The 13,898-nt window shown below is 55.8% G+C and overlaps 1 protein-coding gene across 7 annotated transcripts in view; it reads right to left on the bottom strand.

Annotated features, from left to right (window-relative positions):
- Positions 1–392: 392 nt before the first annotated feature.
- Positions 393–13,898, bottom strand: part of DGKD (diacylglycerol kinase delta) — a 116,773-nt gene continuing 103,267 nt past the window's right edge. For 2 of the 7 annotated variants that reach the window (XM_047773796.1, XM_047773803.1), the window contains 7 exons: positions 13,683–13,834; positions 12,478–12,766; positions 11,430–11,549; positions 10,981–11,019; positions 4,013–4,130; positions 2,811–2,941; positions 393–2,171 (listed from right to left, as the gene is read on the bottom strand). In XM_047773796.1, the coding sequence (XP_047629752.1) occupies positions 2,082–2,171; positions 2,811–2,941; positions 4,013–4,130; positions 10,981–11,019; positions 11,430–11,549; positions 12,478–12,766; positions 13,683–13,834 (939 nt within the window). In that variant the 3' untranslated portion in view covers positions 393–2,081. The other 5 variants (XM_047773799.1, XM_047773800.1, XM_047773797.1 and 2 more) reach the window with 5 other exon arrangements.

The raw sequence follows: 13,898 nt of genomic DNA, 5'->3' as shown, positions 1-13,898 counted from the left end.
CTGCGCCCATGGCACATGGAGGTTCCCAGGCTAGGGGGGAAATCAGAGCTGTAGCTGCCAGCCTACACCAGAGCCACAGCAGCGCAGGATCGTTAACCCACTGAGTGAGGCCAGGGATTGAACCTGCAACCTCATGGTTCCTAGTTGGACTTGTTAACCACTGAGCCATGACGGAAACTCCCCTTGCTGGATTTTTAATTCAACAGGCCCTGGAACCCGCACTCTCAATAACACAATGGCATCCATTTCACTTTACTTTTGAGCCACCACCAATCAAGCTACTTCTTTTAGAGCAGCTGAAAAACATAATTCTGAATCCAGTTTGGAGAGTTTCTGGTAACTGATATTGTATATCAAAGCACAAAAAAAGACAAGAAATTGACACCGGAAGATCAAAAACAGGCTTGTTTTATTTATACACAGAACAAGGTATTTACAACCCCAGATGTGGATATGTACATAGCGATACAGGAGGCGGTGCGGCCCGGGGGGCTCTGTATAAGTTAAGACCATAAATACGAGGGGGAGCCCCACCCGAGGGCACAAAGCTTTTCGCCAAGCCTCCAGGGATCCTTCCTGCCGCGGTCTACACTGACAGGACCGTGGGCCTGGAGCGACAGCCGTCCAGCCACAGGGCGGTTGGGGTTGGGGGGGGGGGGGGGACAGCCCCACGTGCAGCAACGGAGACACCACAAGGCGCAGGGGGCGCCGCCCTGAACGACGCGGCTTCATGCAACGCTCGTGCTCATTCCTCTCACTCCAACGCACTAGACTCAGAAACGGTTTCACGGAAACAGTGTTGCTCTAGTCACCGACGAGGTTATCTTCCACACCAGCTCCACCTCAACCTCAGGCCTTCCCCCAGCAGGGCGCCGAGGGCTGGGGCAGCCCTGGTGGCCGCCGCCGTCGCCCCCTTCGCGCATCCTCTCGGCGGAGTCCCCAAGGTCCGGTCGCACCTGGGGAACCTCAGACCCCTGGGTGCCCCCACCTGAAGCCACAGAGCAGACCCCATTCTGGTACCGGGATTTCAGCGAGGTCACTGTGACATCAGGTGACCTCTGCAGACCGGCGTCTCCCTCCAGCCACCACGGCTGCTCTGGCGGGCGGGACAGTGACACACAACAGCCTGGTCTCACCTCCCAGGGGCCCTCCCCCCCGTCCCCAGCACGGCCACTGCACGGGACACACCGGCCCGGGACAGCCAGGCAGGCTCCGCACGCACAAGGCGGGGTCGGGAAGCCCCCCACATGGCAGGGGCCTGGCCGGCCCGCTGTCGCTGTCGGGGAGCAAAGCGAGTGGCGGGTAAACGCCACTCAGCTGTGAGGGCGTGAGGGGCCACCCCGTCCCCTTGCATGGATGGCGCGGCCTGAGGACACTCACTGATGCGCACCCTCCCCTTCGGGTCCGCGGCCAAGCCCCCCACACCCAGGGGCTGGGTTACAGAAGCCCTTTCCGGGCTGGGTGGCAGTCCCTGTTAGGCATGCCATCTGTGGAAGGGGACAGGGGACGGAAGGACAAAGTCTAAGGCGGCGAGGACCAGAGGTGTCATCCAGAGCCCCTGCCCGGCTCGGCTTTCCCCGGGACACGAGACGAAGCCACTCCCGGAGGCAGACAGCGGCTGCCCGTCCGTCCCCGCGACGCCCGGGAAGCCGCGGCCACGCAGCAACACAGCCCGGTGCCAAGAGCCCTCCGGCCACGGGGCGACAGGCCAGGCTCCCCGCCCCGGGCACAGAGGGCTCCACCGGCGCGCAGCTCTGAGGCGGCGGCGAGAAGCGGGGACGGGGGAGGGGGGGGCCTCCGGGGCCCAAGGTCGCGGCGGCGGCGGCAGCGGCGAGCGCTGTTCTCTGCGCGGCGAGGTGAGGCGGCCGCGCTCCCCGGGGGCCTCCGCGGAGCAGGCAGGCGGCCAGCAGAGGCGGCGGCTCGTAGGTTGGCGGCGGTGGCGGCCGGCCCCGGGGTGGCCGCAGGGGACCGAGGCCTCCTGCCGCGGGCAGGGCAGTAGCACCATGAGAAGGGCCGGGCCGCGCCGGCTCAGTCGCGGGGGGCGCGGGAGGCGCGGGGGACGCAGGCCGAGAGCGCGGAGGCTAGGCCTCGGCGGCAGGGGTGCTGCGGCTCAGCTCCTTGATGCCACACAGGATCCTCTTCATGTGGCCCACCTTGGTCACGCCGAGGTCCTGCGGGGAGAGGACAGCGCTGAGGCCGGGCGCACGCGGCCCAACTCGCGGGGGCGACGGACGGGGACAGCACAGCGAACGGCCACCGCGCGGACGCCCACGTCCCCCCTGGGACCCGGTCTCCAACGTGACGTCGAGGGCACACGGACCAAGACGGACAGACACAGGCCTGGCAGCGAGTGGATGCAGCCCCCAACAGCGCCACTGTCCGGACTCCCGGGCGGCCTCTCACGTCTCGGGGTCGGCCACCCGGGAGCAGGAGGGGCGCCACGTGGCGAGCAGCGTGGGGACAGACGATGCTAACTGTCCCCCAGACAAGGACCCCTTACACCCAGACGACTGTCATCAGAGAGCGTGCGCGTGACCAGCACAGGGCTGTGCCCGCCCCACCCCGGGCCTCTGACGTCAAAGCGGTTCTCAGCCCAACCAGGCTGTGCCAGGCTCCCCTCTGCGCCTACGTGGTCTGGCTGTGGCGGCGGCGGCGGCGAGGTGGCAGCTGGGGGCCGCCGCGCATCAGCCCGAGTCGGAGGGACACGGTGAGGAGAGTCCTGATGCTGGGACGTGTCAGGTCAGGGGGCGGGGAAAGAGGGGGGCCGCGGGGGCACCTGCGTGCCGTCCCAGGAGACGCTGTGGAAGTACCTTGAGGTCCCTCCGCTCCAGATGCAGGAGCTCGGAGCCCCGGATGTCGTGCCGCGTGAAGATGTCCTTATACTCACAGAGACTGAGGTGCTCCAGCCAGGCAGCAACCTCCTCTGTGCCCCAGAGGTGAACTGTCGGAGACGGAAAAGCACGAGTGCAGTGAGTGCCCCGAGCCCAGCGCGAGGCAGGCGGCGGCCGAGACGCCCCGAGGCAGCGCCCCAAGTGGCCCCTGCCACCAGCGCCCCAGACACACCAGCAAGCAGCAGCCCAAGTCACCCAGCAGCAAGCACCCCAAGACAACCAGCCAGCAGCACCCCGAGTCACCCAGCAGCAGGCGCCCACCACCCGGCCCCAGGCGCCGCCCCAGGCTGTGCAGGAGGAGGAGGGAGCGGCCGGCCCTCCGTGTCAGTGACAGCAGGCGCCACAGTCTGTTCCCGCCAGGTGCCAGGCAGGCTGGCAGCCTCCGGTCCCAGAAGGGCGTCGACTGCAGCCAAGGCCGCTTTCCTCTTCCTTCTAGAGGGTCTGGCCCACAGCAGGAAGGGAGACAGGAGCCAGAGCCACCATCATTCAGAGAAACCAATTTCTGGACAAACATGCAAAGAAGAAAAATCTCAGGGAGCCACCCTGACCGGCAGCAACCACCACCCCCAAATCCAGGCCTGGGCCTGGCACCTGAGCGCCTGGGGGCAGCTGGGCTCAGGGCTGACACTGGATGGAGGTTCTAAGCCCCAGTTACTGCCCCTAAGGAAAAACGTCCTTTACTGCCATTTTCTATTGATTTCCTGGCCCACAACCACGGGCAGCCCAGGTTCCCGGCACAGGGGTCTTGATCAGTGGATCAATTAATCAGAGATCAGCAGCCCCTCAGAGAAAGCAGGCCCAGAGGTCCAGTGTGTGGCCTGAGTGTGAACTCTGTGTCTCTGAGTGCCTTGTCACCTCTGCTGTCCCCTCCCCACCTTGCACCCTGCCTAGTGCCAGCAGGTGGCTCAGTGGCCTGTCACCCAGAATCTGCACGGGGAGCAAGTCTGGGGCAGTGGGGGGGGACAACGGTCAGTCCCCCACGCAGCAGGAAAGCCGGGGGTGGGGGGGTCTATAGCCACAGACGACTCAGCGCAGGCCGTGGCCCCGGGACGACGGGGACGTGCACGCGGCCCAAGGAGAAAGCACAGCCCGGGCGCCAGGAGAGCAGCGGGGGCAGGTACCCGGGGCTCCCAGGCTGCTGCGAGCCTCTCTGTTCTTGTTGTTCTTCTCCTTCTTAAACTTGGTCACCAGGCGGAATTTACCGCTGCGGCTGCGCTTGGACAGATCCAGCATCACGTTCTGTGGGGGAAGCGAAAAACGCCAAGCATCAGACCCCGATTTACCAAGACCCCAGCCACACCCAGACCAGGGAGGCTCGAGGCTAAGAAAGATGCACTGTTCAGAGTTCCTGTCGTGGCGCAAGGGAAACGAATCTGACTAGGAACCATGAGGTCGCGGGTTCAATCCCTGGCCTCACTAAGTGGGTTAGGGATCTGGTGTTGCTGTCAGCTGTGGTGTAGGCCAGCAGCAACAGCTCCGACTGGACCCCTAGCCTGGGAACATCCACGTGCTGCGGGTGCGGCCCTAAAATGACAAAAGAGGAAAAAAAAGATGCATTCTTCCCTGTTTTAACAGTCTCAGGGTTTTCCTTGACTTTCAGCTTGTATTTGATTCTTCTTTTCTTTCTTTATGGCTGCCCCTGTAGCACATGGAAGTTCTCGGGCCAGGGAGTGAATCCTAACCACAGCTGCAGCATCACCGGACCCCACAACCCAGTGTGCCGGGCCAGGGATGGAACCCATGCCTCTGCAGGGACCCTTAGCTGTGACAGCTGGATTCTCAACCCACTGCGCCACAGCGTGAACGCCTAGTGAGGATTTTTAAGGCCTTTTCAAAGCGGTTTCACAGTGGCAACACGGTGACTATTTTCATGTGCTATTTTTTTCATTTTATAATGTTAATTTCTCATGTGATTTAAAAACTTTGCAAGTATTATTTCAATATCAGGACCACTACAGCAAGATTAGTTAGAAAGTTATTTAGCCAATCATTGCACTGGCAGGTTCTGACTCTCAGCACTACAAGTATCTTCCTAAATAAAGCTTTTTCTGCACTTTGCACACTTCCCTAAGGATCTGCTCCCCAAGGCAGAATCGTGGAGGCAGGGCAGTGAGTGGGACACGGGAACACAGCCCTTGCTCAGCAGGCACCTCCCCTCCCCAAAGAGCCATCCAAGGCACAAGCGGAACCATCACTTTGGACCTTCTGACGTTTCTCACAGAAGCTGGGGCAGGGATCCACAGTGAAAAAAAGCTCACACGCACACAAAAACACGTGTTGATCACGTTCGCAAGTAAAGCTTAATTCCCTTATTTCTCAAGTGTGCCCATTTCTTCCCGCTCCGCTGGCCTGGATTCTGCCCCGGGCCCTGTCTCCTGCATCTGCACACTGAGCAGCAGGCTTAGACTCGGCAGCTGTACGACGCACTTCCAGATCTGACGGGGACATGCAGTCGCACCGAGAAAACTCCACGGGGACTGTCACTGGGGCTGCCCCCAACCTGGGGCTCGGCGACGACAAGCGCCTGCACACCCGTCTGTCGGGAGGCTGCACCCCCCACCCCTCCCGAGCAGGGTCGTCCTGGTGGGTTTCTTACCAAAGGCATTTATGTTTTGCTAAATTTTCTACCAGGAAAGAGACCCCTTAGAAATGCTGTTTTCTAGTCAGTGGCTGAAAAGTACTCAGGAAACTTTCCTTAGAAATGTCTCTTACTTGGCAAAATCATCCAGTATCGGTTCTAACTCAGCTGCTCCGTGGAAGACCTTTAGTTCCCAGGTGACCGTCTTCAGGCCCAAGACAAGCGCCCCCCGCCCCCCGCCCCAGCACCTCCTGCAGGAGGGGCGACCTCGGTGCGAGGCAGATACGCTCCATGAGCCAAACAAAATCCTATGCCCGACGCTATAGTATTTTTAAGGCAAACATAAACTTTAAATTTGTATCTATGGTGTTCCCACCGTGGCTCAGTGGTTAACGAATCCTACCAGGAACCATGAGGTTGCGGGTTTGATCCCTGGCCTTGCTCAGTGGGTTGAGGATCTGGCGTTGCCGTGAGCTGTGGTGTGGGTCGCAGACACGGCTTGGATCCCGCGTTGCTGTGGCTGTGGTGTAGGCCGGTGGCTGCAGCTCCGATTGGACCCCTAGCCTGGGGACCTCCACATGCCACAGGAGCAGCCCTGGAAATGGCAAAAAGACAAAAAAATAAATAAATAAATAAATTTGTATCTAGCTTTTTAAATATGGATATGTTCCACTGGTAAGACAGGGACACTAAGAGAATGCGGCAGATTATCAACATGTTATCTTATTCCAGCTCCTCCACCCTTTAAAAGCAAGTTTCAGACCCCAAATTACCCCAGCCATAAGTACTTCAGTATGCAACTCAAAAAGACAAGAACACCCTGAATCTTGAAAACATCGTCACGGCCCTGCGACCACACCTGACCCCACTGACAAGCATCCACTCGGCTCTGAGGAGCGCTTCACAGCCCATCTCCCCAGCTGTTCCAGGTCAGTCTGAACCAGCAGAGGCACCCGAGCTCTTGGGGCTCCATCTCTCCCCCTCAACCCCTCACCTGTACAGACAGCTCACATTCTGGCTCCAACAGGTGTCTCCCTGCCGAGTCTAAGCGTGCTGCTCAGTGTGCAGAGGTAGGGAGATGGGCCCGGGGCTGCCGACTCCATCTCGTGTGCTTCCCCAGAGGACACAAACTGGCCTTCTAACCCTACACGTTCCAGCTAGAATTTTTTACAAAGAAATCTATCAACTATTTAAAGATCTATAACTTTTATAGATCTACTGATAATACTGAATTTTGGAATCCTATATGTTGGTTTAAAAAAAAAAAGGAGGCAAGTTCTGGAGACGTGTTTCCTAACAATGCAAATATCCTCAATGCTACTTGAATTGTACACTTAAAAATGACGAAGATAATAAATTGTTTTATCACGATTTTTTAAAAAACGGGGACAAGGTCCATCTGTTTCTAGCTTTGACACTGTTTCTTATATATGGAAATTATGTATTTCGCATTTCTCCTTTGGAAGTAAAATTTATTTGTTCACGTTGTTATGTGTCTATTCCTTTTTAAATATCTTAAGATTTCAATTTGTGTGATTTAGATTTTTCTGAAAAATCACTTTCATCAAGACTTTCGGATGTGCTGGCATCTCTTTGTATACGCGCTGTAACGGGTTAAGGCTCATGTCTGCGGTTGCTTTCCCTTCTCACCTCCTTCTGCTCCTTTTCCCCTGATGATATTTGCCAGGGGCAGTTTATTTGACTTGCAAAGAGCTAGATCAAAGATCCCTTTCTTGGTTTCCCACCAAGTGACTTTCATGTTTGTATGCCAGGAGGAAGGCGCCGGCTCCAAGGCCAAGTGCCCTTTGCCGTTCGTACTTCACCCCCTCCTCGGTCCTGGCACAGGTGGGGGAGCCCGCGTCCCCGAGGGCCGGAGCACCGAGCTGGAGCACAGGCAGTGCTGGCCGGAGAAGCCAGGAGCCGGTGTGGTTTTTCCCTTCACTCCTGGGACCCCCGGCTACGGCTTCTGGCCTCAGGTCCCGCGGGGAGAATGCCTGCAGGAACACAGCCCCAGCTGCCTCCACAGGGCGTCTGGTTTTGCCACTGGTACTACTTCCCACCAACTACACCCAGAACTAACGTGTGCTCCATCCCACCAGCCCACATCTAGGAACCCTGGAAACCAGGGCCACCCCGACGCGGCTCAGCGGGTTGATGGGGTAGCCTGACACCCAGGGAGCACTCGTGGTGGTTTGCGTTTGCTTTCATGGTGGCTGCACGGCACCTAGTGGTATCTGTTTTGAAAACACTTTGAGGTTTATAGCTTTGGAGGCGCAATCCCTGTAACATGGGCTTTCTAGTACTAAGGGCTGACAGTCCCAAATAACCCGAGCAGCTGGTCATCCTGCAACTGGGCCCAGGCTGCATGCCTCCCACTGCAGTGGCTGCTCCACTGCCCTCCCTCCGTCTTCACCGAGGAATCTGTGTGGAGGCAGCTGGTACCCACCACAGGCCGCTGGCATCACACGCAGCACGGGTCACACTCTGACTTCCTGAGCTTCTCCTTGCAGCCTGAGCTGTGCTGCTCAAGCTACTCTTGGAAAGAATCGGCTTTAAAACTCCCCATCCATAGCGGACTGGTACTTTAATGAAAGTAAAATAAATTACTCGGAAGATGAAGTCAATTTTGTTTATTATTTTCAAGAGAAAATTTCTCTCTCAAGTGCTTAACTGTTTCTAAACTCTTTCCCTCAATTTTTATAATAACAAAGAGTTTCATATTGTCGGGAGTGCCAGTTTAGAATGTGATCTGATTCTAAAAATGCCCTGTGAGCAAAAGAGACACAAGCATACGCCCTCTTTACAGAGGAGAAAATTCTCGCTATAGAGAAACACTATCTATACCTGTATACACAGTCCACATACATGTTCTTTCAACTTTCTTTGTCAGATGTTGTGATAGTTTATTTTGTGCAATCAGACTGACGGTGACAGCTCACATGATAAAATTTGGTTTCTGACACTTTGTATTACTTAATGTGTGGGATTTTTTTCCTAACTTTTTGTCACTGATTTTTAACTTAATTTCCCTGTGTTCAAAGTAAGTGGTTTGTATGTTACCAATCCTTTGAAATTTGTGGAGATTTGCTGTATGGCCCAACAGGTGGTCAGTTTTTATAAATGTACCTTGTATGCAGTTGTATTATGTACGTCACTAAGTCATTACTGGCGTGTTTTTTTGTTTTTTGCTTCAGGGTCCTGTCCTGTCAATTACTACTGAACCCTCTGACCGTGAATACAGAGATCTCAATTTATCCTTGTGGTTTTGTGTATCTTTGCTTTATTTTTTTGAGGCTATGTTATTGGGTGCAGATAGGCTTTATCATGATTTAAAGAACTTTAGTGATTCTTATTATTTTCAAGTCTACTTGTCTGGGATATACTTTCCAGCTTTATTTGGAGTGTTGCTCTTATGCAATACATAAATGCTATAAATAGCACTGCTAAACCTGGAGTTTCTATTCAATACAGTCCTGCGTTTCAGCTGGAGAGTGGGGTCTATTTACACTTACTATGATCACAATGTTTAGATGTACCTACTTTTAGGTAAATCACTGAAATGCCATATTATCACATAATTTTAACAGGATTATAATCTTCAGTTTACCTCAAAATAATATAATATGGCCGTTATATTTTACCAATATAAAACGATCCTCTTTTTGTCATTTATTGCTTTAGGTATGAAATTCTTTTTTTTTTTTTTTTTTTGTCTTTTTAGGGCCACACCCATGGCACATGGAGGTTTCCAGGCTAGGGGTGGAATAGGAGCCATAGCCGCTGGCCTCTGCCACAGCCATAGTAATGCCAGATCTGAGCTGCATCTGCAACCTACACCACAGCTCACAGCAACACCGGATCCTTAACCCACTGAGCGAGGCCAGGGATTGAACCTGCATCCTCATGGATACTAGTCAGATTCGTTTCTGCTGAGCCACGATGGGAACTCCTGAAATTCTATTTTTATATTAATACTGTTACTTTGGATCTTTTATTGTGTTTTCTTGAAATTGTTCTACTTTTAGTCTTTCTGGATCATCATTCTTTATTGAGAGCATGGAAGAGAAAACTGGGTTCCTATGATCAGCATCTTGCTAAATTTCTTTTTTGAATACATTCTTAGAATAATTTGCTTTTAAGAGGGCTAGCTAGATGGTTTTTTTTTTTTTTTTTTAGGGCCACACCTGAAGCATATGGAGGTTCCCAGACTAGGGGTCCAATCGGAGCTGTAGCCACCGGCCTACGCCACAGCCACAGCAACGCCAGATCCAAACCACGTCTGCGACCTACACCACAGCTCAGGGCAATGCCGGATCCTTAACCCACTAAGCGAGGCCAGGGATTGAACCCGAAACCCCATAGTCCCTAGTCAGATTTGTTTCTGCTGTGCCACGACGGAAACTCCTCTATTAACTTTATGCTACTTGCTCCGTCTTTACTAGTTCATTTATTTTCTTCTACAATACAGATTACGTTTTGTTTTTGTCTTTTGTATGAATTCAGAAAGACATAAACCTTTTCAATCTTACTAGAAACTACCTTTAAAAGTACCTTCAAGTTTTTAAAACACAGCTGAGTCTATACTTGTCTAATTACCAAAGTCCAGAACTTTTTTAAAGCTTCCCCCACTTCACAGTGGAGGAGGAGAAACTCAACGTGCTCTGGCTCCTCCGTCCACATCCTCTCCCCTACCTCCCCACCCGCCCCACCCACACCTCATGGGCTTTGATAATTTCATCTGGAATCATGGGCGCTAGGTTATTGCTACAGTTGTTGAACATTTCATATATTATTTTTTTATTTTATTTCATTTTTTTTGGTCTTTTCTAGGGCCGCGCCCGCAGCATATGGAGGTTCCCAGGCTAGGGGTCGAATCGGAGCTGTAGCCGCCGGCCTACACCCGAGCCACAGCAACGTGGGATCCAAGCTGCATCTGTGACCTACTCCACAGCTCACAGCCACGCCAGATCCTTAACCCACTGAGCAAGGCCAGGGATCGAACCCACAACCTCATGGCTCCTGGTCGAATTCGTTAACCACTGCGCCACAACAGGAACTCCTATGTTATTATTTTGGTAATTTTCTTTTAAATGAAATTCTTATCATATTCATAAGCATCTAACAAATTTTGATGAGCCTGGCCTGGCCTTCTAGGTCGAAATGTCCTCATCCTTCGGTTGTCGGGTTTCATTTCTTAGCTGGAAGGCCTCGGAGTCAGTCTTCCTCGTGGGGTTTGCATTCGTCAACAATAGCCTGCATGTTCAAGAAGAGAACTCGGCCCGCTGGGCCCGCACCATAGCGCCGCCCACAAGTTCTAACAACCGAGGCTAGAGGCAGGGGTGCCCAGCGACTAATGTCTAGCAGTTCTTTATTTGTGAGACTGTGACCCTTGAGAAGGCCATCTGGGGTTTGCCTTTGTCCAGGTGCTGCCCACAAAAACCGACCAGCCAACAAGCACCTCTCCTGCTGCGGGAGGCACCACCCCTGCAGCACACACACCCAGGGTCCTACCTGCTGTCCCAGTTCGAGGACCTGTGCGAGCTCGGGTCTCTAAATACACGTAATGGGAAAATGCAGGTGTGAGTGGAACACGGCGACTCTGTCCCTGCCGACAACCAACTCCCGGGAAGTTGCCCTTGAACCAGTCGACGTGCCCCCCACGCTGGGGGGCACAGAGTGGGGCTGGGCTCAGCCTTCTTTCTACCTCCTGGCCAGCCACACAATTCTGTTCCGAGGGCCACTGGTGCCCAGGTCATCACGGGTCATTCTCACTATCCACCCCCAACTCCTTCCTACCAGCTTAAGTTCATCTGTGTGCCCTTGAGGGCATTCTGACAGAGAAGTGGAGGAAGCCAGACCAGCACCATCTCTATCCCGAAGCTGCACAGAGCGTTCGAATTCAGGCTCTGCAGGGAGAGCCACTGTCCTGGGGCACACGCACAAGCCCTGTGACCACGTACCTCTTCATCCCCAGGCTCCACGGGCTGGCAGAGCCAGGGGGTATCTGCCAACTTCCGGAGCTGCTGGTCCATCTCGGCGAGGGCGGCCGTGAGTCGCTCCTTCTGAGGGGGATCCAACTGCTGCTCCAGGCAGGGAGGGAAGAGACACGGCCGGTCATGTGCACGGAGGAGCCGAGCCAGACAGTCCCACCCACAGGTGAGGTCTGCCCTCCCTGCTGCCTCTCCTGCTGCAGGAGGAACCACCCCAAAGCACGTACACCCAGCTCCCACCTGCTGTCCCCTCAAGAGAATTCCTCTCAACACTTCCAACCGAACTGAGTCGCAGAGCACGAGCTGGGGGCCTAAATCAGAACCTCCCCTTGTAAGTATGTCAAGTGAGAGACCTGAACTCTCCTCTCGAAAACCATGGGGCAAACGAAACTTGTCCGCAAACCGCCATCGGCAGGGCAGACAGGTCATCTCTTCCGGCTTCCTTGGGACCCTCTCTCTGAAAGGGGGGGCCAGACCCCTGCACCGGAGCCCAGGACGCGTGCAAGGCCGCAGGTGGAGCAGCAGACCGCGTCCGGGCAGCACGGTGCTCAGGAGCAAGAGCAGAGCGAGTGGACCTGGACTCCTGGGGTGCCTCGGCAGCGTGGGGCGTGAGCATGGCCCCCCGACCTTCCACATCCTTTTCTTTAAACCAGGAGGCCGGCGAGGCCCTGTTCTAGCGTCTGTGATTCCGTAAAGCCCCAGCTGCATGCCTGCCCAGGGCTGACTCATCAGCCAGGTTCGCAGGGCCGAGGGAGGCACGGCGACCAGCTCTGCGTGTTGAGAATAAGGTGCGCGACCACACGCCGTGGGGTCTAAGGCAGAGCTCGGTCTACAACACAGGAGGTCCCTCCCATCTGCGAGTGTCGGACGCCCTGGAGAGGCCCCGGGGAGGTTCAGCCCGAGGGCCAGCGGAGGTGGCCTCCGAGGCCCCTCCGACGGGGGGTCTAATTCTCAAGGCCAGGACCCTGGACTCGGGCGAGCTGCCCTCTGTGCGACCAGCGAGCTGGCCCCCGCTTACCAGCGCCAGCTTCCCCGCCAGCAGCAGCTCCGTCTCACTGCGCAGAGCCCTGACGTTATTCACCATGTCCAGGACGGAGCTGCAGCTCAGCCCCTGAGAGGAACCAGAACAGACACCATGCAGACGGCCCGAGGGCTGCATGGGCGAGGGTGAGCAAGACGGGAAAAGCGCAGGCACCTCTGCGGCTCTGGGCTTGCCGTACACTCGGTCCATGGACTTGGAGCTGGCGTTGACGGCGTGGGCGAGCTCCTGCTCCACGTCCCGGTGGGACTGCGCTATCTCGCGGATACTGGAGAGAGACACGCGCTGGTCAGACGGAGAGCGGCAGCCTGGCCGTCACCGCGCGTGAACAGGCCCAGGGTCCACCCAGAGGGCCAACAAGACCACGACTCCGCTAGGATGACCGTGTCTGCCACTCCCTGGCCGATGGCAGAGGACGCCTTCAATGAGAAATCGGAGGACAAAATCCCAAGGTTTTCTAAAAACTCAACCAGGGAGGTAAATGCCCGGATGAGCCTTAGACCTTGTAAAGAGCAAGTGGGGAAGCAGCAGAAGGCAGAGGAGCAGCAGCCAGGAGACGCCGGCGGGAGAGCACCAGGCCGGCGGGGCCTCGGTGCGGGGAGGGAGGCAGGGAGGGAAGGACAGTCCGAAGGCAGAACCCCGAGCGGCTGAAGGGGATCACTGGATGTGGCAACGAGAGGGCACAGGTCACCAGCCTGAAGGGACCATGAGGAGTGAGGTGGGTGAATACAGCAAGCAGGTGGAGAGAGTGGACGGGGGCAGGGCGGGGACCACCGGGCTGGAAGGTCCCCGCGGTGCTGGGAGGCTGAGTGAGAGAAGGAAATGCCCTTGGCTGTTGTCGTCTGTTTTTTACAATAACTGTAAGGTTTGCTTCTTAATAACAAACCTGCTCTCCGGGAAAAGTAAAGGAGGCAGTGAGTGAACTACTCTTACGGATCCAGCACAGGTTTAAAGTCTGAGCTGGCGCTGAAAATCTCAGCCTGTGGGTTTGAAGCTTCCACCTACAGAAACTCCGAGTCATCTCTGAAAGACAACCAGTGAGAACAAGGAAGCCAGGGCAAGCAGGGACCCTGCTGGTGAGGTAGCCAGGCGCGCGCCTCTGGGAGGGGGCGCCACACCTGCGGCCTCCCCACCAGCTGGGCCTCCGGCAGGAGGAACGTCCGCAAAGGCAGGTGTGCCCGCACCTGTGGATGAGGGCGCCTGCCGCCCTCCCGAACTGGTCCATCTGGGTGGCCTCCTCCTCCGACAGGGTCTCCGGGTGCAGAGAGAAAGACGGAGGCCGGGGCAGCTCACACTTCTGCTTGTCCTCCCAGGACTTCAGGGTGCTCTCGAAGGCCTAGGGCGCAAAGTCAGGGTCACGCTCCTGACAACAAACACCACCAGGGCACTAGCGGGAGAGG

Source organism: Phacochoerus africanus, chromosome 3 (genome assembly GCF_016906955.1).
Source record: "Phacochoerus africanus isolate WHEZ1 chromosome 3, ROS_Pafr_v1, whole genome shotgun sequence".
NCBI classification, from domain to species: Eukaryota; Metazoa; Chordata; class Mammalia; order Artiodactyla; family Suidae; genus Phacochoerus; species Phacochoerus africanus.
This window is presented reverse-complemented; position numbering and strand designations above follow the sequence as displayed.